At 46.2% G+C, this 23,183-nt stretch overlaps 2 protein-coding genes across 3 annotated transcripts in view; both read right to left on the bottom strand.

Annotated features, from left to right (window-relative positions):
- BMAL2 (basic helix-loop-helix ARNT like 2) overlaps window positions 1-10,289 on the bottom strand; it is a 41,908-nt gene extending 31,619 nt beyond the window's left edge. Inside the window, exon 1 of one of the 2 annotated variants that reach the window (XM_064165799.1) lies at window positions 10,003-10,289. In XM_064165799.1, the coding sequence (XP_064021869.1) occupies window positions 10,003-10,063 (61 nt within the window). In that variant the 5' untranslated portion in view covers window positions 10,064-10,289. The remainder of the gene's footprint in view (window positions 1-10,002) is intronic. The other variant, XM_064165798.1, reaches the window with a different exon arrangement.
- Window positions 10,290-18,320: 8,031 nt separating this feature from the next.
- Window positions 18,321-23,183, bottom strand: part of STK38L (serine/threonine kinase 38 like) — a 49,762-nt gene continuing 44,899 nt past the window's right edge. Inside the window, exon 14 of the mRNA XM_064166067.1 lies at window positions 18,321-22,626. Coding sequence (XP_064022137.1) covers window positions 22,499-22,626 — 128 coding nt within the window. The 3' untranslated portion in view covers window positions 18,321-22,498. The remainder of the gene's footprint in view (window positions 22,627-23,183) is intronic.

The raw sequence follows: 23,183 nt of genomic DNA on the forward strand, positions 1-23,183 counted from the left end.
CAAAATTATTACTGTTCTGTTCAAAGTTTTGCTAATGCCTTGGTATAGTGATAACTGAATTTTAATGGTAAGTGAACAGCTCTTTAAATCCTTATGTCTCAATATTTAGTAACTGTGCTTACCTGTATTAGAGCTGGAGCATCTCTCCTATGAGAACAGACTGAAAGGGTTGGGGCCGTTCAGTCTGGAGAAGAGGAGGCTCTGAGGTGACCTTATTGGAGCCTTCCAGTATCTGAAGGGGGCCTACAAAAAAGCTGGGGAGGGACTTTTTAGGCTATCAGGGAGTGACAGGACTATGGGGAACAGAGCAAAGCTGGAGGTGGGGAGATTCAGACTGGACATGAGGAGGAAGTTCTTCACCATGAGAGTGGTGAGAGCCTGGAATGGGTTGCTCAGGGAGGTGGTTGATGCCTCATCCCTGGAGGTGTTTAAAGCCAGGCTGGATGAGGCTCTGGCCAGCCTGCTCTAGGGTAGAGTGTCCTTGCCCATGGCAGGAGAGGTTGGAACTAGATGATCCTTGTAGTGTCTTCTATGACTATAAAAATTTTACACATTTTAAAACCACACAAAGTATATCAGGACAGATGAAGTAACACCGAAAAAAAAAATAATCCATCCCACTGTAACCATTCTGCCTATGAAAAAGCAAAGGTCATCCATCCAAACATTACACCATAAGAAAAATAGCTCATTCCCAGGAAGTGCACCAGAAATAAGAGATTATTTCAACACTTCACTACATTTCATAATCAGAAAAAGAAAGTATTTAAGGAATGGTTCTCAATATATACAGCTCTCATCACATCAACATACAAGACCATACCCTACTGAGATACAACCTCTCCTGTGTTTTTCTACAAGGAAAAACAAACAAAAAATAATTTAGAATCCCCAAGGGGGGGTGGCAAGGAAGTGAACAACTGCAAATGAGCTACATGGAACTATTAATTAGGAGTGGCATATGAAGTAAAAACACACAAAATCAACCCCATGCCTATTTACCAAAGGTTTGGGGCAAATCAGGGCATTAAGAAACAAGGCTTGGGAGACTGTTTTTGCCATTACTGTTTTTGCCAAAACCACATTCCTGAGTGGTTTTCTCCACCAAAAGCTTTAAGGTTTTCAGTTCCTAAACAAACAAAACCTGTTAGAAGAGTCTTATGGCCACGTATCATCAGCTGGAAAAAAGATAAGATTTGTATGAACGAATCACAGAATCAGGCTGGAATGGGCCTCTAGATCATCCAGAGCAGGGTCACCTACACCAGATCACACACATCTTCAGAAATAAAGATGTCCACATCTGGGCTAGCCACTCCAGTCCCTCTTGGAGGGAAGAAGACTTTTCTAGGGCGATACATCTCAAACTAAAATACATTCTTGCAGTTGGCTGGACAAAATGCAACATTTCTGGTGTGATTCATAACAATCTAAAATAGACTGCTAGTTGGTTAGATGAAATATAGTTGAAGAGTGCCTACCTGTACTCAGTAATTATACAAGGACTGAAGTAGCTGGCTTAGACTTGGGATGTCTTAGAATCACAGAATCTAGAGAAGACATTTAAGGTTATCAAGTCCAATCATCAAGTCAACATCACCATGGCCGCTAAACCACATCCCAAAGTGCCGTGTCTACTTTGTAGATATCTAAAAGTGCCAGTTCTGGGCTCCTCAATTTAAGAGAGATGTTGAGATACTGGAACATGTCCAAGGAAGGGCAACAAAGCTGGTAAAGGGCCTGGAATATAGCCCTGTGAGGAGAGACTGAGGGAGCTGGGGGTGTGCAGCCTGGAGAAGAGGAGGCTCAGGGCAGACCTCATTGCTGTATACAACTACCTGAAGAAGGCTGTAGCCAGGTGGGGGTTGGTCTCTTCTGCCAGGCAGCCAGTGACAGAAGAGGACACAGTCTCAAGTTGTGCCAGAGGAGGTATAGGCTGGGTATTAGGAGGAAGTTGTTGACAGAGAGAGTGATTGGTATTGGAATGTCTCTTCCAAGCTGGTTGATTCTATGATTCTAAGAGGAAGTGAATAGAAGCAGTATCCCAGAACAAAGTGGGGCAAATTGTTGACATTTTGGCTTTTTATCTCTTTCAGCAAACTAATGAATGATACAGACCTCATCATTATTTTTTTTCCACAACCCATGATTTAATTTCTCTCATTAAAATATTCCAAATAACCTCAAACCAGCATAATTGCTTTAGTACAAAAACATCAGAATCAAAGCTAAATCAAACAAGAGATTGACTCCAAAACTCAGCAGAGAAATACAAGTCAGATAGTTAATAAGCACACCTATATGAGAGTAGGAAAGCATTTTTTTCCACAGAGTAGTCAGGCATTAGAATGAGCTGTCCAGGGTGGTGGTGGAGCTACTGACCCTGGATGTGCTTAAAAGTAATTTGGATGTGGTGCTTGGGGATATGGTTTAGGGTGAACCTTGTAAAGTAGGGTTAATGGGTTTGGTAATCCTGAGGTGCTTTTCCAACCTGAATATTTCTGTGATTCTGTGCCATTCTTCACAGCCCACGAATAAATGCACGCAGCAGAGCTGGGGACACGTGTGGCTCTGCAACTGCTGAAGTCAACAACGTGTTAAGATTGTCACAACCTTTCTAAGAACCAAAGGACTCTGGCTGCCTTTACACAGTGAGATATCAGCCATTCAGAAGGTTCCTGGAATGCACTGAAAATTATTTCCTCCTGCAAGTGGCAGAGGAGCCAATGAGGAAAGGTGCTATGTTGGACCTTGCTCTCCCCAGCAAGGCGCAGCTGGTGGGCCACGTGATGCGATGCTCAAAGCAACCTTGGCTGTAGTGACCATGAAATGGTTGAAATCATGACCCTTAGGACAATTTCTGTCAACGATTTTGCTTCATTTTAAATTTATTTTTTCTGAGATATATTTCTTTCTCTAAATGCAGATATGTCATTTGCAGTATACACTCAGATCTATTCTGGCTTTGCTTTTCAAGCATAGGTGAAGAATTGCATTCAGGTAGACCAACTTGGCTCTCAGGGGTAGAATGGCAATATGAAACCCCAAGATGCTCTCTATAAGTGATGCAAAACACCAAGCTCACTGGCATGAACTTCAGGAAAGCAGATTCTAAGTTCCTCAAGAATCTGATCTGTAGGGTACTATGGGATAAAGCCCTGGAAGGGAGAGGGGGCCCAAGAAAGCTGGACATTCAAGGATCACCTCCTTCAAGCCCAGGAGCAATGCATCCTGACAAAGAAGGTGGTGGGCAAGAATGTCAGGAAGCCTGCAGGGATGAACAGGGAACTCTGGGACACTGCAAATTGCAAAAAGGGGGGAAATGAACAAGTAACCTGTAAGGAAAACAAAGAAGTTGTTCAAGAAGCCAGGGATCAGGTTAGGAAAGGTAAGGCCCACACAGAATTACATCTGGCCAGGGACACCAAGGGTAACAGAAACAAAATTATGTACATCAGTGACAAAAGGAAGAATGGGTGAAATGCAGGTCCTCTCTGGAAGGAAAGCAGAGACCCAGCCACACAGGACATGGACAAAGCTGAGAATCATAGAATCAACCAGGTTGGAAGAGACCTCCAAGATCATCCAGTCCAACTTAGCACCCAGCCCTAGCCAGTCACCTAGACCATGGCACTAAGTGCCTCAGACAGGCTTTTCTTGAACACCTCCAGGGACAGTGACTCCACCACCTCCCTGGGCAGCCCATTCCAATGCCAATCACACTTTCTAGGGAGCACTTCCTCCTAACATCCAGCCTAGACCTCCCCTGGCACAACTTGAGACTGTGTCCCCTCGTTCTGTTGCTGGTTGTCTGGGAGAAGAGGCCAACCTCCACCTGGCTACAACCTCCCTTCAGGTAGTTGTAGACAGCAATGAGGTCACCCCTGAGCCTCCTCTTCTCCAGGCTAAACACCCCCAGCTCCCTCAGCCTCTCCTCATAGGGTTTGTGTTCCAGGCCCTTCACCAGCCTTGTTGCCCTTCTCTGGACACATCCCAGCACCTCAACATCTCTCTTGAATTGAGGAGCCCAGAACTGGACACAGTACTCAAGGTGTGGCCTGACCAGTGCTGAGTACAGGGGAAGAATAACCTCCCTCATCCTACTGGCCACACTGTTCCTGATGCAGGCCAGAATAGCACTAACATTGCTGCAGTAAAACTGTAGTTTAGGTTCATCCTAAACAAGCCCAGTTTATTCATACCACAACTGTTCCACAAACCAAACCAATGAGCAGTCAGTGGGGATGATGGAATTCAATTCAAAGCAATGCTACTGCTAATGTGCACCCAGCCTCTAAGTACTTGCTTGATTTCAGGGTCTCCATCTAAAGTCCTTAAGAGTACAGTCACAGAAAGAAACAGACAGACATACACACACACAAGTCTAAGCAACCTAAATTCTGTAAGCTGAGCCACTACTCAAGACATCAAGTTGGATTCTTAAGTTTAGTCACAACTGATATGCTAATTTTATTTTGGGTAACATGCCCCCAATTGCCTCATCAATTACAGATATCTATACCCACACATGTAGCACACATAGAAAAGCTGCAGAGTCAACTTCAAATCACTGTCATGTAAATGGGATTCCTTGTGTCAGATTTTCATTAGAGAATGGGAAAACTCTATCTCTAACAAAGGGCTCCAGGAAGACAGGACTTACTGCAAGAAAGAAGTCTTGCAGGTGCAGGAACAGGCTGTCCCGATGTGCTGAAAGATCACAGCACCACAGGATGTTAGGGGTTGGAAGTGACCTCTGGAGATCTTCCAGTCCAACCCCTCTGCCAGAGCAGAGGACCAGAGAATCTAGCACAGGTTGCACAGGAATGCATCCAAACAGGTCTTGAGAGTCTCCAGAGAAGGAGACTCCACAACCTCTCTGGGCAGCCTGTGCCAGTGCTCTGTCACCCTTACCGTTGAGAAGTTCTTCCTCCTGTTGAAGTGGAACTTGCTGTACTGTAGTTTATATCCATTACCCCTTGTCCTATCTCAGGGCACAACTGAGAAGAGTTTGTCCCCTCCCTCTTGACCCTCAGCCCTCATTTATAAACATTGGTTAGATCCCCTCTAAGCGCCTTCTCTTCACCAGACCAAAAAAGCCCCAGGTCCCTCAGCCTCTCCTCACAGAGCACTGCTCCAGCTCCTTCATCATCTTCGTAGCCCTCCTTGACTCTTTTGAGTATACCCCTGTCCCTCCTGAACTGAGGAGCCCAAAACTGAACCTCCCTCAATCTGCTGGCCACAATCCTCCTAATGCACCCCAGGACTCCACTGGTCTTCTTGGCCAATGATGAAGAAGAGGGAAGGCAAATGGTCTGGGTGGGCAAGGACCTTTTGAAGGAATTATAAGGGAAAAAAGGGTGTAGCACCTTGGGAAAGAAGAAGAGGTAACTCAGGAAATGTTTAAGGATGTTGCTAGATCATGCAGGAAAAAAATGAGACAAAAGCTGAGCTATAACTCAAACTGGCCACTTCTGTGAAGCATAAAAATATTTTTATAACTATATTAGTGGCAAAAAGAGAGGCAGGGACAACGTCCACTCTTTATTGGACATGGAGGGGAATATAGTAACTGAAGATGAGGAAAAGGCAGAGGTACTCAACACCTTCTTAGCTTCAATTTTCAATAATAAGACAGGTTGTCTTCAGGACAAATGCACTCCTGAGCTGGAAAGTGGGGTCAGGGAACAGAACAGCCACCCTGTAATCCAGGAGGAAGCAGTTAGAGACCTGCCAAGACACCTGGATCCTCATAAGTCTATGGGACCAGATGAGATCCATCCTAGGGTGAGGAGGGAGCTGTCTGAGGAGCTCACCAAGCCACTCGCCATCATTTATCAACAGTCATGCCTCACTGGAGAGGTCCCAGATGACTGAAAGTTGGCCAGTGTGATGCCCATCCACAAGAAGGGTCAGAAAGAGCACCCAGGAAATTACAGACCTGTCAGCCTGACCTCAGTGCCAGGCAAGGAACAGATCATCTGAGTGCAATCACACAGCGCCCACAGGACGGTCAAGGGATCAGACTCAGCCAGCATGGATTTAGCAGGGGCAGGTCCTGCTTGACCAACCTGATCTCCTTTTACAACCAGGTGACCTCTTAGGTGGGTGTGGGGAAAGCTGTGGATGTAGTCTACAGGCCTCTGACACTGTCTGCCATAGCAAACTCCTGGCCAAGCTGGCAGCTCGTGGCTTGGACAGGGGCACTCTGTGCCGGGTCAAGAACTGGCTGGATGGCAGAGCCCAGAATGGTGGTGAACGGTGCCACATCCAGCTGTCACTAGTGGTGTGCCCCAGGGATCAGTGTGGGGCCCAGTCCTGCTTAATATCTTCACTGATGATCTGGATGAGGGGATTGAGTCCAGCATCACTAAGTTTGCAGATGACATCAAGTGGGGAGCAAGTGTCAACTTGTTAAAGGGTAGGAGGGCTCAGCAGAGAGACTTGGACAGGCTGGATAGATGGGCACAGTCCAAAGCCAGGAGTTCTGCACTTTGGCCACAACAACCCCATGCAGTGCTACAGGCTGGGGACAGAGTGGCTGGAGAGCAGCCAGGCAGAGAGGGACCTGCGGGTGCTGGTAGATAGTAGCTGAACATGAGCCAGCAGTGTGCCCAGGCAGCCAAGAAGGCCAATGGCATCCTGGCCTGGATCAGGAACAGTGTGGCCAGAGGACCAGGGAAATTTTTCTGCCCCTGTACTCAGCACTGCTCAGGCCACACCTTGAGTGCCGTGTCCAGTTCTGGGACCCTCAGTTTAAGAAATATGTGGAGGTGTTTGAACGTGTGCAGAGAAGGGCAGCAAGGCTGGGGAGGGGCCTGGAGCACAGCCCTGTGAGGAGAGGCTGAGGGAGCTGGGGGTGTGCAGCCTGCAGCAGAGGAGACTCAGAGGAGACCTTACTGCTCTCTACAACTACCTGAAGGAGGGTTGTAGAGGGGTTGGTCTCTTTTCCCAGGCAACCAGTGACAGAACAAGAGGACACATCCTCAAGCTCTGCCAGAGCTGGTTCAGTCTAGATGTTAGGAGGAAGTTCTTCACAGAATGAGTGACTGGTATTGGAATGGGCTGCCTGGGAAGGTGGTGGAGTCATCGTCCCTGGAAGTGTTTATTAAGAGACTGGATGTGGCACTTGGTGCCATGGTTTAGTTGATTAGATGGTGTTGGAATTGATAGGTTGGACTTAATGATCTCAAAGGTCTTTTCCAACCTGATTAATTCTTTGATTCTGTGGCTCTATATCCTGCATGCATACAGTACTGTATTTGGTAGAAAACTGTTGGTGCTCTGACATGCATCACTTTACAGGTTCTGTGAAGATCTGTACAACAAAGAACTCTATTTTCTAAACAGAGGTGAGTTATCTATTAAATAGTCTTTTAATTTACTATTTTAGAGCTTTAAAAATAGGCCAGGAAAAGCATCTTCAGACCAACTACAGCAGTCTGGTATCCAGATCATAGTCCACAGTATGTCATTGAAAGATGACTCCAACAGTTCTTGAGTTAGTGAAAACATTACAGATGTACTGTCTAAACCAGGATTTTTATACCACTTTTGTAAGAAAGCATAATGCAGGACCAAGATATGAAGATTTCAGTAATTAATAATCTCAAGAACAGCACTATACAAACAGTAAGCTCTTATAAACTGTAAGAGCTTAAGAACATTGGATTTGATTTTAGATCATAAAATGATGAAATGTAAAATTACAGTATGCCAAGCTGTAGGCATTAAACACAGACAACCAACTACTTTCTGTCTCTATGTTCACTTAATTTCCCCATTCAAGGTAGTCAAGAATCACAACTTAGCAATTAACTAACACAATAATTACTTAACATGTTTCCAACACCAAATATCTGATCAAACTATTATTGCATTACAAAGTATGACTGTAACTAGCTAATGAAAAGGTGCTACACAAGCCCCTGAAAGGCCAGCCTGCCTCTGCAGTCATTTTCAGGCTCACACCAGATCACTGATAGGTATCAAGTATCTTGTATACTGAAGTTGATTACTAGGAAAACAAAGAACACACAGAACCAACAAAGCCCCTCTCCAATCATATGCTAGGGTAAGGAATGGAAGGTCACTGTTTTCTTCAATGTTTTTGACTCTTACTATTGTAAAAGGCTGATTCCCATCAAGTCACCTGCAAAACCTTCATGACTTCAGTCAGCCCTGCAGTCAAAACAGAGAATTTTGAACAGAGCACTGACTATGATTCACATCCCACGACGATGCATCAAATTATTTTGGACAGTTTTACAGTTAATTTGATTCTGAGTTGAAGTGAACTGTCCAGTTTACAGTTTGGCATTCACAATGTGCAGAGGTACCAACAATACCATGTACACTCACCTGAAGAAAAACAATCCTAAGCAGGTAACCTTAATGTGGATCTAGTCCATAAAATAAAGACATTTAAAAAAAATAAAATAGAACCCCCCTTGATTCTTCAAAATCCATTAGAACAGGTATAAACATGGGTAACAAAATAAACCTAGGCAGCGGGGGTTCTTCCACAATAAAACATGAACACCTACAGTTCATTGCTTTCCTAAATCCATGGTAAACAGCTATATATTTGAGGCTTGCTTTATTTTGACATTTCCCTCTCCTTACAATATCTGCATGACACAGAAACAACAAATCCTTGATTTAGGCACAATTTAAAAGACTGCCAAAAAAATCCCCAACCCCAAACCAGCACCAAAACACTCACTTTGTTTTCAAACACTGGATTACCTGCTACAAAAATAGCAGAGGTTAAAAAGAAACCCCAAAATAATTATCCCAGACAACTAGGATCCTCATATAGGTTAGAGCACATATGAGCCACCAGACGTTTAAAACCCAATACCTTTAAGAATAGTGCTAAACAGATCTGCAATGAAGTCTTAGGAGAGATTTGCTCACTTCTATTTTTCAAACCCCCCTAGCAAAAAACCTCATTCCCCTTGGAGAGGGGAAGCAACACACTCGCTTTAAAAGCAGGAGGAGCACAAGGAGCTGCGGCTGGTTTAAAACTAACCTTGCTTTAATCCCAGAAACTACTGATTAAGAACAAGGAAGGAACATCAAGCCTTGGTCACCAGAAGAGCGTGAGCTCGCACGCACACACACACACAAAAGAGCAGCTAAAATCACTACACCTAAACACTAAACGACGTTTGCATCCAAAACAGTCACACTACTATACAGGGGAGCCTGCTCTAGCAGGGGGCTTGACCAGACCATCTTTAGAGGTCCCTTCCAACCCTTGCCACTCTGTGGGTCTGTAATACTAGGAACACACTGATGGCTCAATGTGTGTCAGAAGCTATAAACTACATACTCGGTTAAAAAAAACCCAACCAAAAAAAAAAAAACCCAACCCAAAAGCCAACACCACGAAAACCCCCAAACAAACCCCACTGAAAAAAAGCAATCACCAAAGAAACGACACACCAAAAAAACCTAAACCAACAAACACCAAAACTAAAGCCATGGCACATCTTTAGCAGCGATAAAGAGAAGCAGAGAGGGACCTAGGGAGCCAGGGATTTCGGTGGAAGTGCACAGTCTCAAGCCGCTGCATCCCCCCGTGGACCTCTACTGAGTTTCCAACGGAAGCAAGGAGTTAGCAGCGCGGCCAGGTCACACTCTGGGTCTGCGTATGTGCAGACGACAGCTTCAACTGAAAACAACAGAAAAACCCCACAACGCCGAACCCACCACCACAGAGCGCTGCTGCGAACAGGACCGGAGTGCAATGCCCTCGCAGAAAGGCTGCACCCCGCGCACGGCTGGGAGACAGACACCTCCGGTTCCGCACCGACTTGCTAACAACACTCACCGCAGGGCTGGCTCGTCCCACTTCACGGAGCCTGACAGACAGAGAGGCAAAACAGATTTCCCCCCCTCGGCCCCATCCGTAGCCGTGACCGTCCCACACACACAGTAAAAACGCACCACCCGCAGCCGCACCATCGCGGGGCTGCTCCCCTCCTCCGCCCTCACCTTCAGTGGCCTGCCGCTCCTCTTCGACCCCCTCGGCACTCCCCGCTCCTGCCTCGGCCATGGCGGGCGGCTCGAGCTCCGCTCCACAGCGCCCCCGGCACCGGCGGCATGCAGGAGGTGAAATAAGGTGAGGAAAAACAGCCCGACCCGCCGGGACCGGAGGAGGGCCCAGGGCCGCCCGCCAGCCCACCCTCCCCGGCACACTCTGGCTCCGCCTCAGCAGCGCCGCCCGCGCCCCGCCCGGGCACCGCACTTCTCGCGACGTTTGCAGCGCGCGGTGGCGGCTCCCTGCGCGCCGGTTGCGGCGCTTCCCGCGCAGCTGCCCCTCAGGGCGAGCCCCCTGCGTCCTCAAGCGGAGGGCGGCTGGAAGGGGGAAGTGGGTGTCGGGTGGTGGTACCCCTACAGCCCTTATGGAGAGCCTTGTGACCCGCCAGAGGAGTCGTGGCAGTTAGACAAGGCCCGCAGCAGCCTGGCCTGAAGCGGCAGTACCGCAGAATCAGAACGAACCGTAGAGGTTGGAAGGGACCTACAGAGCTCATCGAGTCCACCCCCCCTGCCAAAACAGCATCTCCTGGGATAGTTTGCACACAAGCGCATGTGGGTGGGTTTGGAAAGCCTCCAGAGAAGCAGACTCCATAACCTCTCTGGGCAGCTCTGTAGTTGACAAGCAGGGTTAGAGTGAGGGACTCAGCACCAGTGAGGTGCTTGCAGTGAGGGTGGTGAGACACTGGCACAGGTTGCCCAGGGAGGCTGTGGCTGCTCCCTCCCTGGAGGTGTTCAAGGCCAGATTGGATCAGGCCTTGAGCGACCTGTTCTAGTGGGAGGTGTCCCTGCCTATGGCAGGGGGCTAGAACTGGATGAGCTTTGAGGTCCCTTCCAGCCTAAACCATTCTGATTCTATGATTCAGACCTTTGTCAAGTGCCTACTGCTGGTCAATTCTTGATTAGCGAAGGGCCGAGTTCTCCAAGCTAACAAAGGAGCTTCTGGGCCCTGAGATGCCAGCTACTGTCTGGGGGCATCAAACTGATCAGCTGAAGAAAAGGAGGCTGAGGGGAGGCCTTCTTAGTATCCACAACTCCCTGAAAGGAGTTTGGAGCCAGGGGCTGGTTGGTCTCTCCCTAGGAAACAGTGACAGGAAGAGAGAAAATGGCCTCAAGCTTTCCCAGGGGAGGTGTAGGTGCAGGTCTGCACACACTCTGCATGGTGCCTGTTTCTGCTTGTAAAACCTGGTGTGAGGAAACTTACATGTCCAGTGTGGCTGGTTTCACCTCCCAGTAAGACTGGGTCTAGGTGATGGGTGGCATGCAAAGAATGCTGCTTTTGCAGGTGTTCTGTTCAGTGGGCTTTCAGAGTGTCTGTGTGTTACTAGTAATGGGGGTCCTTTGGAACTAACAAAAGTAGGTGTGATACTTTACAGCACAGGTTGTGTTCTTTCATCATCTGTTCTACTGGTTAACATCCAAGCTGTTAAAATGTATGTCTTTGACCTGCAGACAAGTGGTTGTATTTGCAGATCTTGAGGTGTGGTGAAATTTCTCTTCAGATAAAGAGAAGAAGATGAAGAAGATCTTTTGCTTAAAGTGGGACTAAATACACCAGAAAGAGCCATGTATTTTTAATGAAAATAAAGATATGTAAATAAGTGTTTTCACTGACTGCACTGTGCCTAGGGGGAAGTACATGTACATGGGTAGCAGTTAGCTGTGTGGGTCAAAGGCATGCAAAGAGTTAAGCTGAATCTATGGGTTCTGGCCAGATCAAAGGAAGCAGCAGGCATGCCAAGGGTTAAGCTGAACCTATAGGTTCTGTCCAGATCAAAGGAAGCAGCAGGCATGCAAAGGGTTAAGCTGAACCTATAGGTTCTGTCCAGATCAAAGGAAGCAGCAGGCATGCAAAGGGTTAAGCTGAACCTATAGGTTCTGTCCAGATCAAAGGAGGCAGCAGGCATGCAAAGGGTTAAGCTGAACCTATAGGTTCTGTCCAGATCAAAGGAGGCAGCAGGCATGCAAAGGGTTAAGCTGAACCTATGGGTTGGAAAATTGCACTTGCAGAAATAAATTGCTCAAGAGGTAGTTTTCCGTACGGCTCTTGTGTTCAAAAGAGTAGTCACATGCAAGTGAACAATGAGGCTGGGGCTGTGGAAACAGTGTCGAGAGACTCTTGTAGTAATGTTTTTAAGCATCTCACTGCTGGTGGTAAGCCTGCTGGTGATGATGGTTTAGAAAACAGCAAGAGGCTGATGACAGATGACTCCCTTAAAAAAAAAAGTCCTGCTGAAGATTCTTACTATCGCTTGATATACTTCCACAGAAAACCTCCTAAGTGCAAAATTGCTGTTTCTCTATTTTTTTAATGTGTGTAGGAAAGTTAACATTTTATCATGGGAAAACTAACACCTTGGAATAGAACTCTCATCAAATCTTTGCTTCAGTCATCCCATAGAATCATAGAACCAGTCAGAGTTGGAAGGGACCACGAGGATCATCTAGTTCCAACCCCCACTGCCATGGGCAGGGACACCTCACACTGGATCAGGCTGTCTGGAGCCTCATCCAGCCTGGCTTTAAACACCTCCAGGGATGAGGCTTTCACCACCTCCTTGGGCAACCCATTGCAAGGTCTCACCACCCTTGTGGTGAAGAACTTCTTCCTAACATCTAGTCTGAATCTACCCATTTCTAGCTTTGTTCCATTCCCCCCAGTCCTATCACTCCCTGACAGCCTAAAAAGTCCCTCCCCAGCTTTCTTGTACCCTTAAGATACTGAAAGCAGCAGTTCAGTGTTGTCTTTATTTTAATTTTCAAAGCACTCTACAGCTGCTTGAATGGAGTTTGTAGTGAGGTAGGGGTCAGTCTCTTCTTCCAAGTAACAAGTGTTAGGACAAGAGGAAATGGCCTCAGGATGCACCAGGGGAGGTATAGGCTGGATATTAGGAAAAAATTCTTCACTGAAAGGGTTGCCAAACACTGGAGCAGGCTGCCCAGAGAGGGGTTGTGGAGTTTCCTTCTCAGGAGACTTTCACCTGGACATGTGCAACCTGATCCAGGCAAACTTGCTTTAGCAAGAGGTTGGACTAGATGATCTACAGAGATCCTTTCCAGCCCTTCTTATTCTGTAATTCTGTATTTAAAAGACATGCAGGTGTGGCACTTGGGGACATGATCTCGTGGTGGACTTGGGAGCACTAAGTTAATGGTTGGACTTGCTGGCCTTAAGGACCTTTTTTCCAACTTACATGATGCTGTAATTCTGTGGTTCTTAGAACCTGGGAAAGTAACTCCCTGTCAAGTGACACAAGTCAAACCCATTTGAACACCTCTGAACTCAATGTGATGTGGTGGGAGATCAGCAGCTTGCCTGGTCAGTGGCAGAGCTGGGAAGAACCCTTCAAAACCAAGGAAGTTTTTCCTTCATGGCTGTCTGACATACAGGCAGAATTTGCTTGCCTAAACTCCAAGTTGCAGTCTTGAGATGGATTACTCAGATGCAGTCCTGAACTCCATTCATGCTACCTTTTACACTCCGAAGCTTCTAACATGTTTCCCATTCCACTTGGAAGCACTCCCATCTGTGTGGGAAGTGGTAGCTTAGGCTCTTGCACGTAGCTAAGACTAAGATTTAGTCTGAGCATGTGGAATCATAGAATGTCAGGGGCTGGAAGCGATCTTAAAATATCTGGTCCAGCCCCCTGCCGGAGCAGTATCACCTAGAGCAGGTCCCAGAGGAATGTGTCCAGGCAGGTTTTGAGTATCTTCAGAGAGGGAGACTCCACAACCTCCCTGGGTAGCCTGTTCAGTGCTCTGTCACCCTCACAGGGAAAAAGATCTTCCTCAGGTTCACATGGAACCTCCTATGCCCCAACTTCCACTCCATTGCCCCTTGTCTGAGTGGGTCCATGGCTCTTGATTCCCTTGCCAGGTAAGCTCTGGTAGAGCCCTGGTTTTGAAGATAGGAGCTCACACCTCCAGGTTTGCATCATCAGTGGACACTCAAATGTTGAGGAGATTTGAGCAAAGTGAGTCACCAGATTGTCTGCAAACACTTCAGAGACTCGGTAACCATAGAAATTTGAAGATGGCCTTGTTCTAAAGTTCAAGGAGTGAAAGATTCAAATGCTCACTTTTAACAAACTGAACAATTGAACAGCTCTTGAGTACAAGCTCTATCCATTTGGTAGCGTTGAGTGAGGACATGCAGAATGAGATAGGTTAAAAAACACTCAACCTGACCCACTGGTGACAGAGGTGATGCACCTTACTCACACTGTATTGAATCTGGGTTTAGTGCAACAGCAGAATTACTTGCAATTCACTGAGGACATTTTTGGCACTTGAGGCTATGTCTAGGTCACAAAATCAGTCTCTTAAAATTTCTGCTTGTTTCTCACCCACAGTCAATGTCACATCTGGGCAGTAAGAGAGTGCTGATAATGTGCTACCAGGTCATCAACACAGATTTTAGGCAGAGTTTATTGTACTTGCTTCCTATTCAAAGGTGAGGATTGGTATCTTCAGTGAGCATTTCCTACATTTTATATCCTACAGATGCTGATATTTGTGGAATATAGCTAGCCTTGAGTCTTGCCAGAGTAGGATCCCAGTTTATGTAAGGCACTGATCTCAACTAGGCCACACTTGATATTTTTGCCCCATGTTTAGGTGATCAGTTTCTCTTGAGTAGCTCTCAGCTATAAAATAGAGAACAGAAACACTTTATGCAAGCAATGGGTAGCCTGTTTGTCTCCAAACAACTTATACAACAACGTGCTAAAGGGGTAAAAACTCCAAACAATCAAGCCTCAGAACAGTTAAATAACAGCCTAAGACTAAACACTTAGAGAAAGGTTTCTCTATCGTTGCGTCTTTTCTGTAAGTGATTCATGCCATCCAGTGTAGCTTGTCTTAGGTGTTACACAGCACATGAAGAGCATCCAGGCAGCACGTCCCTGAGGTACCATCCTGAAGGGGATGTGAATGTCTTTGTGTATGTGCTGGGGCCATGCAGACCACACTCAGAAGCTGATGGTGACTGAAGCCCTGAAGGAACACTGAGTCAATACATGTTATTATTCACTTGTATTGCTTCACAGATAAAGGTACTTGCACAGAATCACAGAAACATTCAGGTTGGAAAAGACCCTCAAGATCACCAAGTCCAACCGTTAACCCTGTTCTACAAGGTGCACTCTAAACCACATCCACCAGCACCACAGCCACACTGCTTTTAAGCACATCCAGGGTCGGTGGCTCAAGCACCTTTCTGGGCAACTCATAGCAATTCCTGACCACTCTGTCTGTGAAAAAAAATCTTTCTCATGTTCAGTCTGAACCTACACAGTGGTGTAGCAGTTTCAGGCCATTCCCTCTTACTCTGTGAGAAGAGACCAGCAGCAGCCTCTCCACAGCATCCTTTCAGGTAGCTGTAGACAGCCATGAGGTCTCCTCTCACCCTGCTCTTTTTCAAACTACACAGCCCCAGCTCCTTCAGTTGCTCTGAAGGATTTATAAATCTTCCTAAGGTTTACAGTGACCTAAATAACTTTTCTCCATTGAAAATGGCAGTAAACTGAAGTCACTCAGCAGGCCTCTAAGTATAGGGGAGAAGCTGAGGGAGCTGGAGTTGTTTAGCCTGGAGAAGAGGAGGCTCGGGGGTGATTTCATTGCTGTCTGCAACTATCTGAAGAGAGGCTGTAGCCAGGTGGGGTTGGTCTCTTCTCCCAGGCAACCAGCAACAGAACAAGGGGGCACAGTCTCAAGTTGTGCCAGGGCAGGTCTAGGCTGGATGTTAGAAGGTTCTTCACAGAGAGAATCTGCCCTCTCAATAGCATTTAGTTTTCTGGGCAGGAAACGTAGAGGCAAGGGCAGAATTTATACTTGGAGGTGAGAGGATGGGCAGAGACACCTTGAGAGGAAAGAACAGCTACCAACTGGAGGTGGGCTGCCCAGGGACAGCACATACAGAGAGGGTGTATTCCTAGAAGAGAGCCTAAGCAGCAGATGGCAGCTCAGTAGAAACAGATGAAAGCAGTTGGTTTGGAAACAAGATGTGGCATCGAGGGTCAGTTCAAATGAAAACCAAACTGTTCCTAGAAGAGCTCTGGCTTGATTGGGAAGTGAGAAACCTGGGTTAATTTCTCTCCTCAACATCAGAAGGTTCGAGCCAACATACCCCGTTTCCAGGGAAAAGCAACCTCTCTGCTATCAAATAACCTGGAGAGAGGTGGTGGGAGGAGTGGGAGGCAGCGAGATGAACTCTAGCCCCTCATGTAAAGATTCATTTCCCCTCACACTGACTGCAGGACTGTTCCTGTGCAATGAAGTGTACCATTAGTGATGAGAGGGAGTTAAGTTCGTTGTATTACACATACACTGACTCTCCCTTCAGCTGTCCCCATAGTTAACACATGTCAGATCCTTCAGGCAGTGACTTCTAGGCAGAATAGCCCTCTGCTGGCAGCCACTTTTCAAACTTTCATTTCGAACTGCTTTCGTTTTTGAAATTCATGCTATGGGATAGACCTTCTGTAACCTCTGTGATATTTAACAGTTACAAGAATAAATACAATCACCTTAAAGAAGTGCCTTAAGCACTTCTTGAACTGCAGTGTTTTCTTTGCCTACTACAGCACTGCCATCATCATTCCCAGCAGCAAGATAGATGGGTTTGGATACTCTTCTTTCCACAGAAGGAATGTCAGAAAAGACCTTCTGTTCACAGACTCACAGGATGTCAGGGGTTGGAAGTGACCCAAAGAGATCATTGAGTCCAATTCCTATGTCACAGTAGGACCATACAACCTAGCTCAGGTCACACAGGAACACATCCAGACAGGCCTGGAAAGGCTCCAGAGAAGGAGACTCCACAACCTCTCTGGGCAGCCTGTGCCAGTGCTCTGGGACCCTTACAGTAAAGAAGTTCCTCCTTGTGTTGAGGTGGAACCTCCTGTGCTGCAGCTTCCATCCATTGCTCCTTATCCTCTCCCAGGGTGCAGTGAGCAGAGCCTGTCCCCCAGCTCCTGACCCCCAGCCCTCAGAGATTTATAAACATTTATTAGATTCCCTCTCACTTTTCTCCTCTCCAGACTAAAAAGCCCCAGGTCCCTTAGCTTCTCCTCATCAGGCACTGTTCCTGTACCCTAATCATCCTTGTAACCCTCTGCTGGACTCTCTCCAGCAGATCCCTGATTCCTCTTAAACTGGGGAGCCCAAAACTAAACACAGTACTCAAGAGGAGGTCTCACCAGAGCAGAGGAGAATGTCCCTCAATCTGCCCAGAATGCCATTGGCCCTCTTGGCCACAAGCACACATTGCTGTCCCATGGACAGGTTGTTATCTGCCAGCACTCCCAGGTCACTCTCCACAGGGTTGCTGTTTGTTGTCCAAAGTGTAGTTGCTGTCACAAAATGGTAGGGGTTGAAGGACCCTCTGCAGGTTCATGTAGTCCAACCACCTTATTAGAGTAGGATCACCCAAAGTAATTCACACAGGAACAGGTCCAGGCTAGTTCAGACTGCCTCCAGAGATGGAGACTCCACAACCTCTCTGAGAAACCCATCCAAGTCCTCAAGTACTCAGCGGACATGAGACCTGTGTTTCAGCTTGTGTTCGTTACCCCTTGTCCTGGCACTGGACACCGCTGAGTTGAGTCTGACTCCAATCTCCTGACACTTAACCTTTAGATACCAGTCAGCATTAGTGAATGCCCTCCTCATTCTCATCTTCTGCAGGCCAACAGCCCCAGGTCTCTCAGCCCTTTCTCCTCAGGTAGATGTTCAGGCCCCAGATCACCTTAATGGCTCTCTGCTAGTGTCTTTTGAGTAGTTCCTTGCATTTCTTTGAACTTAGAACTGGACACAGTATTCCAGACGAGGCCTTGTCAAAGCAAATTGGAGGGGGAGGAGAACCTCCCTCAACCTGCAGAGATCTGGCCACACTCTTCTTAATGCACCCCAGAATACCACTTGCCTCCTTGGCCATGGGGGCACACTGCTGGCTCAGGGTTTCTCTAGCTGTTTCTACGTTGAATCAAGGCACACAGCTGCCCAGGGAAGCCTTTCTTGAATAAATTATGGTTTGTGAGAAGGAAGTTTCTTGTGAAAAGCTATACCCATTTAAAAGAAGCTTCCTGAGCCTGTAGTTGGCAATTTATTGTTGTGCCTGCCTTCTGATTGAGAGTGGTGACATGCAGGTTTTCCATTGTCCTTGGAATCCAAGAGAAGAAAACACAAAATAGTGTCTCCAATGCCTTTGATGTCTCCTGTCCCAGGAGCTGAACAAATCCAGTCCAGTGATGTGAAAAAAAAACAACTCCAGGCACTTTACAAAAAGAATGCTACTTTTATTTTCAAGTGCTGTAAAAAGCCTCATATAAATTTTTATAATGCTTCTATGTAACTTTCCCAACCACAACTAATGAAACAGTCAAGGGAGGAAAAAAAAAATATATATATATGTATATAGCAGTTGCCATTTTGACTCCAAGAACAAGCTGCTGGAACATATCAGTGTTAAAATGACAAGGTACAGTATGTTGCAGTGCTTGTAATTGCTCGTGTTACTGGAAAAGCGAGAGCACTTCAGGGTTTGAGTACAACCAGGCAGAACTGCACTGCTCCCTCCTTGCTGTTGCAGAGGAGGAAAGTCACCTTTTTACAAGGAGCCAACCCAACACCCTTGGAACTGCTTATGCCTATTTATCTGAGTAGTGTGGAGAGCTCTGGCCAAGCCCCTTTGCACTTAGGCGAATCCACCCATGACAGATGCTCTCACTCCATACTGTATCCAGCAGCTCAGGTATTTAACAATTGACCTACAAAAATAACACTTATATATAACTCTCCAGCAAGGCAAAGTTAACAGTGCAAATGCAGTATCAACAAGATTTGATTTCTGAATGCTGGCAAGTTTTTAAACTCCTTTTGCACACGCAACAACCTTTGTTGATGTCCTATACCTAAGGCCACTCATTCACGCTGCTTGGAGATAGAACAAAAGTGCAAAAGCTCATCTGTGGTTACCAGTCCAAGCTTCCTCCCCAGTCTTAGGGTGTTCAGATTGAGTTTGGAGTCAGGATCACCACTGCCCTTGATGCAGTCAAGTTTAGGGGTGTTCAGATCAGATTTGCATTCGAGATCACCACTGCTCTTGATGTGATCAAGTTTCAGGGTGTTCAGATCAAATTTGGATTCAGGATCACCACTGCGCTTGATGCGCTGAAGTTTTAGAGGTTCAGACTGAATTTAGATTCAAGATCACCACTGCCCTTGATGCACACAAGCTTTAGGGTGTTAACATCAAATTTGGACTCAGGGTCACCACTGCCCTTGATGCACACAAGATTTAGGGTGTTCACATCAAATTTGGACTCAGGATCACCACTGCCCTTGATGCACTCAAGTTTTCCCTGCTGGAATAGGTAACTCCCCAGCAAACCTTGATAACAATTTGCATCCACAACGCCACATGTTAACACAAGGTAATAAAGGTTCCCATGGTTGCAATCATCAAGCCATTTCAGGATCTTTGGTACTCCAACAGTAAGAAACAAAGAGATGGCACAGTGACAAATGTCACCAAAAAGGAAAACACAAAACTATCCAAGGGACTAAGACAAAACCAAACAAGATACACTGAAACATCCATTTTTCAACAGCCAGTGTAGATGAACCTGCTGTCCTCTTTAATCCATCACACTGTCACAGCTTCACCTTCAAAAACCAAACCAAACCCAACTCTCCTACCCTTTTAAAAGCAGTAGTTAGTTTTTTTTTGTTTAAACTTGACTTGCTAAGTAAAACAATGCTCTACTTAAAAAAATAAAAGAAATCCACTAGGACAATACAGGAGTTGATGCTAAATAGGCTGCAGGCTGCTTCCCTGTGGATGTAACTCCTATGTGAGCACTCGTATGATTAATCACCTGCACTCCTACATGAACGTTGGCTTTTGTGCTGGTTTTGACCCAGGTTTGTAAACCACTGAGTGTGATGTACAGATGAACAGACAGTTTTAAGTGTGTATTCATCTCTCCCTCTCCAAATCCCACAGGAAAACAGAAAAATAATCCAGCATTACTGAGCATTTGTAGTTTCTGTCAAACTCAGCAAGGCTGAGCAAAGATTTTGTTTTAATATGACACAAACAGGATTTCTGTGGCTTTTTGCCATGTGGTGTCTACAGGAATTCCACCACAGAGTGCCCCACGAATGAGATTGGGAATCAAAAGTAATAATTCTCTTATGCATAGCAGCATCTTTAGAGGCCAGGTTTGCATCTGAGCTATTTCCTGCCCAAATTCCTCTGCCTTGGTTGACTGGATTGAATGCCTTGGAAACAAAAGAACTTCCTTTCCTGAGAAGCTTCAGAAGCTGCTATAGGGCACTGGCAGAATGAAGTCTGAGAGTGTAAAGGTGGATTGAAGTGATGATTGCTTTTGGACAGTCTTTGGATAGATACAGGTTGAGCTTCACTATGATGACAATGTCAAGAGCAACACTGTAGACTTTGAGGGATCTTGCTCACCAGCAGTAAAGAGATGATAATTACTGCAAGATCTGCAAAGGAGAACTGGGAGATCAATGAGCTGTTCCTACTGAAGCCCAGCATTCAAGCACAATTTTAGCATGGCCATTTTCTTCTGCTAGAACATTGTATAAGCTGGATGGGCCCTGAGGCACTGGCTGCTGAAGACTACAATTCCTTATAGAAGTGCAGCATAAGTAACACATGTTAGATGCTTGGAATGACATCACTGAAGCCCTTAAGGAGCCTGGTAGTTACTGGGTCAGGGATGACAACATGCACATCAGTGAGCCGCTGACGCACAGAAACCCTGCTGGTCTTTTAGGCAGTAGCTGAACACTCCAGTGTGTTTTTAAAGCATATAAAGAATTCTGGATAGCTGATCCCAAGCTGCTAAACCCAAGTATTCCTATAATGGTGTTATAGTCACTTCCAAGACTCTGCTTTTTCAGTTACTGGGGAATTCTTCATCACTGTAGGTCTCTTTTATGCCATGTTTTCAATTAAAAAAGTCTCTATTGTGATAGGTTAAAAGTACTGCAAAAAACACACTAGGACAGGCAAAAGATACAGATCAATTTGCCAGCAACCAGGTAACTGCAAACTGTTCATGGAGTGCAGCAGAGTCCCAAACCACTGCTGGGCTGAGACGGAAAAGAGCATGGAGGATACATGGAGGGATTTCTGCTTTGGTTTCCCTGCCCTAGGAGAAAGGTGACCTGGCTCTGCTGTCAGTTTGTTGCCATTGTGCAGACTGGGGAGAAAAGCCCAGTTCAGTCCTAGCTGGTCACGGTGCCTGTAAACTCAATAATCCCATGGTCCATGTTAGATAGAGATACTAGAAGCTGGCACCCACAGGAGAGCCTGAGTCTAGTGGAGGACTCCAGACCTCTAGTTTAGCAGGGACTGCTATGGTTATGCTGGAAATAAAAAAGGCCAGAGCAGGTTCCCTCCTGCTTGCAGGTTCTTTAGGAGACAATGAAAAAGCAGCAATTGGATCACTTTTCTAGAACATGCTTTGCACAGAGAAAATGCTGCTTGAATTACTGGGAGCAAAAAGATCATCTAACAGCAGAACCAGGAATGCAGTCTTGGGAACTAACATCTCTTCAGGACTTGGTATCAGGAAGTTTCCTTACTATAAGTTTCCTTTTTGTTAAAAATCTTCAACAATTCTCTTCAGATTCCTTTTGATTTGTGGAGCTGCTAGCAGACATCATCCTTTCCAACAGTAACATCCAGCCAAGTAGCACTTGAAGCAGAAATATCACCAGAGAGATCATGGGGAGTGTCTCACCAGCACACAGGGTGGAAAACAGAAGGGGAGAAGGGATGATCATGGTAAGGCTCTCCAGTGGAGAGAAGAAACAGCAAGCAGAGTACAAGTAGGCCCACAGGACATTGCTATTAAAAATAACTCAGTGTTGTCAGGGGTTATCTGCAGACTACAGCTGGAACACCCTCAGGCAAACGCTCAGACTTCTGCAAATGTGGGCAATGCTTTGGGAGTTTGCAGTTTTGTTTTGTTTGATGGATGGTTCCTGGGTTTGTTTTTAAATAACTCACCAGGTAAGCAGTGCAAGAACAATGCTGCATAAAACAGTCATGGTTTTACCCCGGGGTGGACCAGATGCTTTACAGTACAGAGAGGCATCATTAACTGTTATACACGCGTAGGCAGTGCAGTTCCAGAGGTGTACACTCCTTTTATTCCAGTACCTTGGTATAATAAAGTTAACAAAAATAGTCAAATATAAAAAAGAAAAAACAAAAGACAACAACAACAAAAAGAAGCCAGCTGGCACTGCCAACTCATTCCTGTAGTAGTCTCAGAAATCCTAAGCCTGTAGAATTTCCTTGTGAAACTGATGTGCACCAGAGTCAATGAAGTGATAAGGAACACCAAGCAGGTCTGGTGATGCAGCTACCTGAGGTTTGTATTTGTCTTTCTCCCGTGGGTTCGTGTCCCTTGCCTCACAACTTCCCAGCTTTCATGTAAGAAGGGATGGAGCCGCGCTGCGTCAGCCCTTCGAACCTCTTGTAGGTGTAATTGAGGAAAACCCAGTCTTTGGATTTGTAGTCAGGTTCTGTTGTGTTTGGCACTGGGATTCAGAAACAGAAGGAAAAACACAGTTAGAACTAGTGCTGCTTCTCAGAGGGACTTGTCACAGACCACATCTATGCACTGAGCTCTCATTTCCCTTATTCAGACTGGATGTGAGGAAGTTCTTCAGCATGAGAGTGGTGAGAGCCTGGAATGGGCTGCCCAGGGAGGTGGTTGAAACCCCATCCCTGGAGGTGTTTAAGGTCAGGCTGCATGGGGCTGTGGCCAGCCTGATCTGGGGTGGGGTGTCCCTGCCCATGTCAGTGGGGTTGGAACTAGATGATCTTTGTGGCTGATTCTAGCATTCTATGATTATTCCCCTTATTTCAAGGAGCAGAAGCTCCCTGAAGATATCCTCCTGGCAAAGGTCTATAAAGAGTTATCATTTCAGCATACATCTGAAGTGGAACAGAGAGACTGAGAGCCCTGGGGCTGTTTAGTCTGGAGAAGAGAAAACTGAGAGGAGATCTGATCAATGTGTACAAATATCTGGGGGGTGGGTGCCAAGTGGAGGTCAGCAGCATTAGGAGAAGGAGCAATGGATACAAACTGGAA

The sequence above is a fragment of the Pogoniulus pusillus genome, chromosome 27, assembly GCF_015220805.1.
Source record: "Pogoniulus pusillus isolate bPogPus1 chromosome 27, bPogPus1.pri, whole genome shotgun sequence".
NCBI classification, from domain to species: domain Eukaryota; kingdom Metazoa; phylum Chordata; class Aves; order Piciformes; family Lybiidae; genus Pogoniulus; species Pogoniulus pusillus.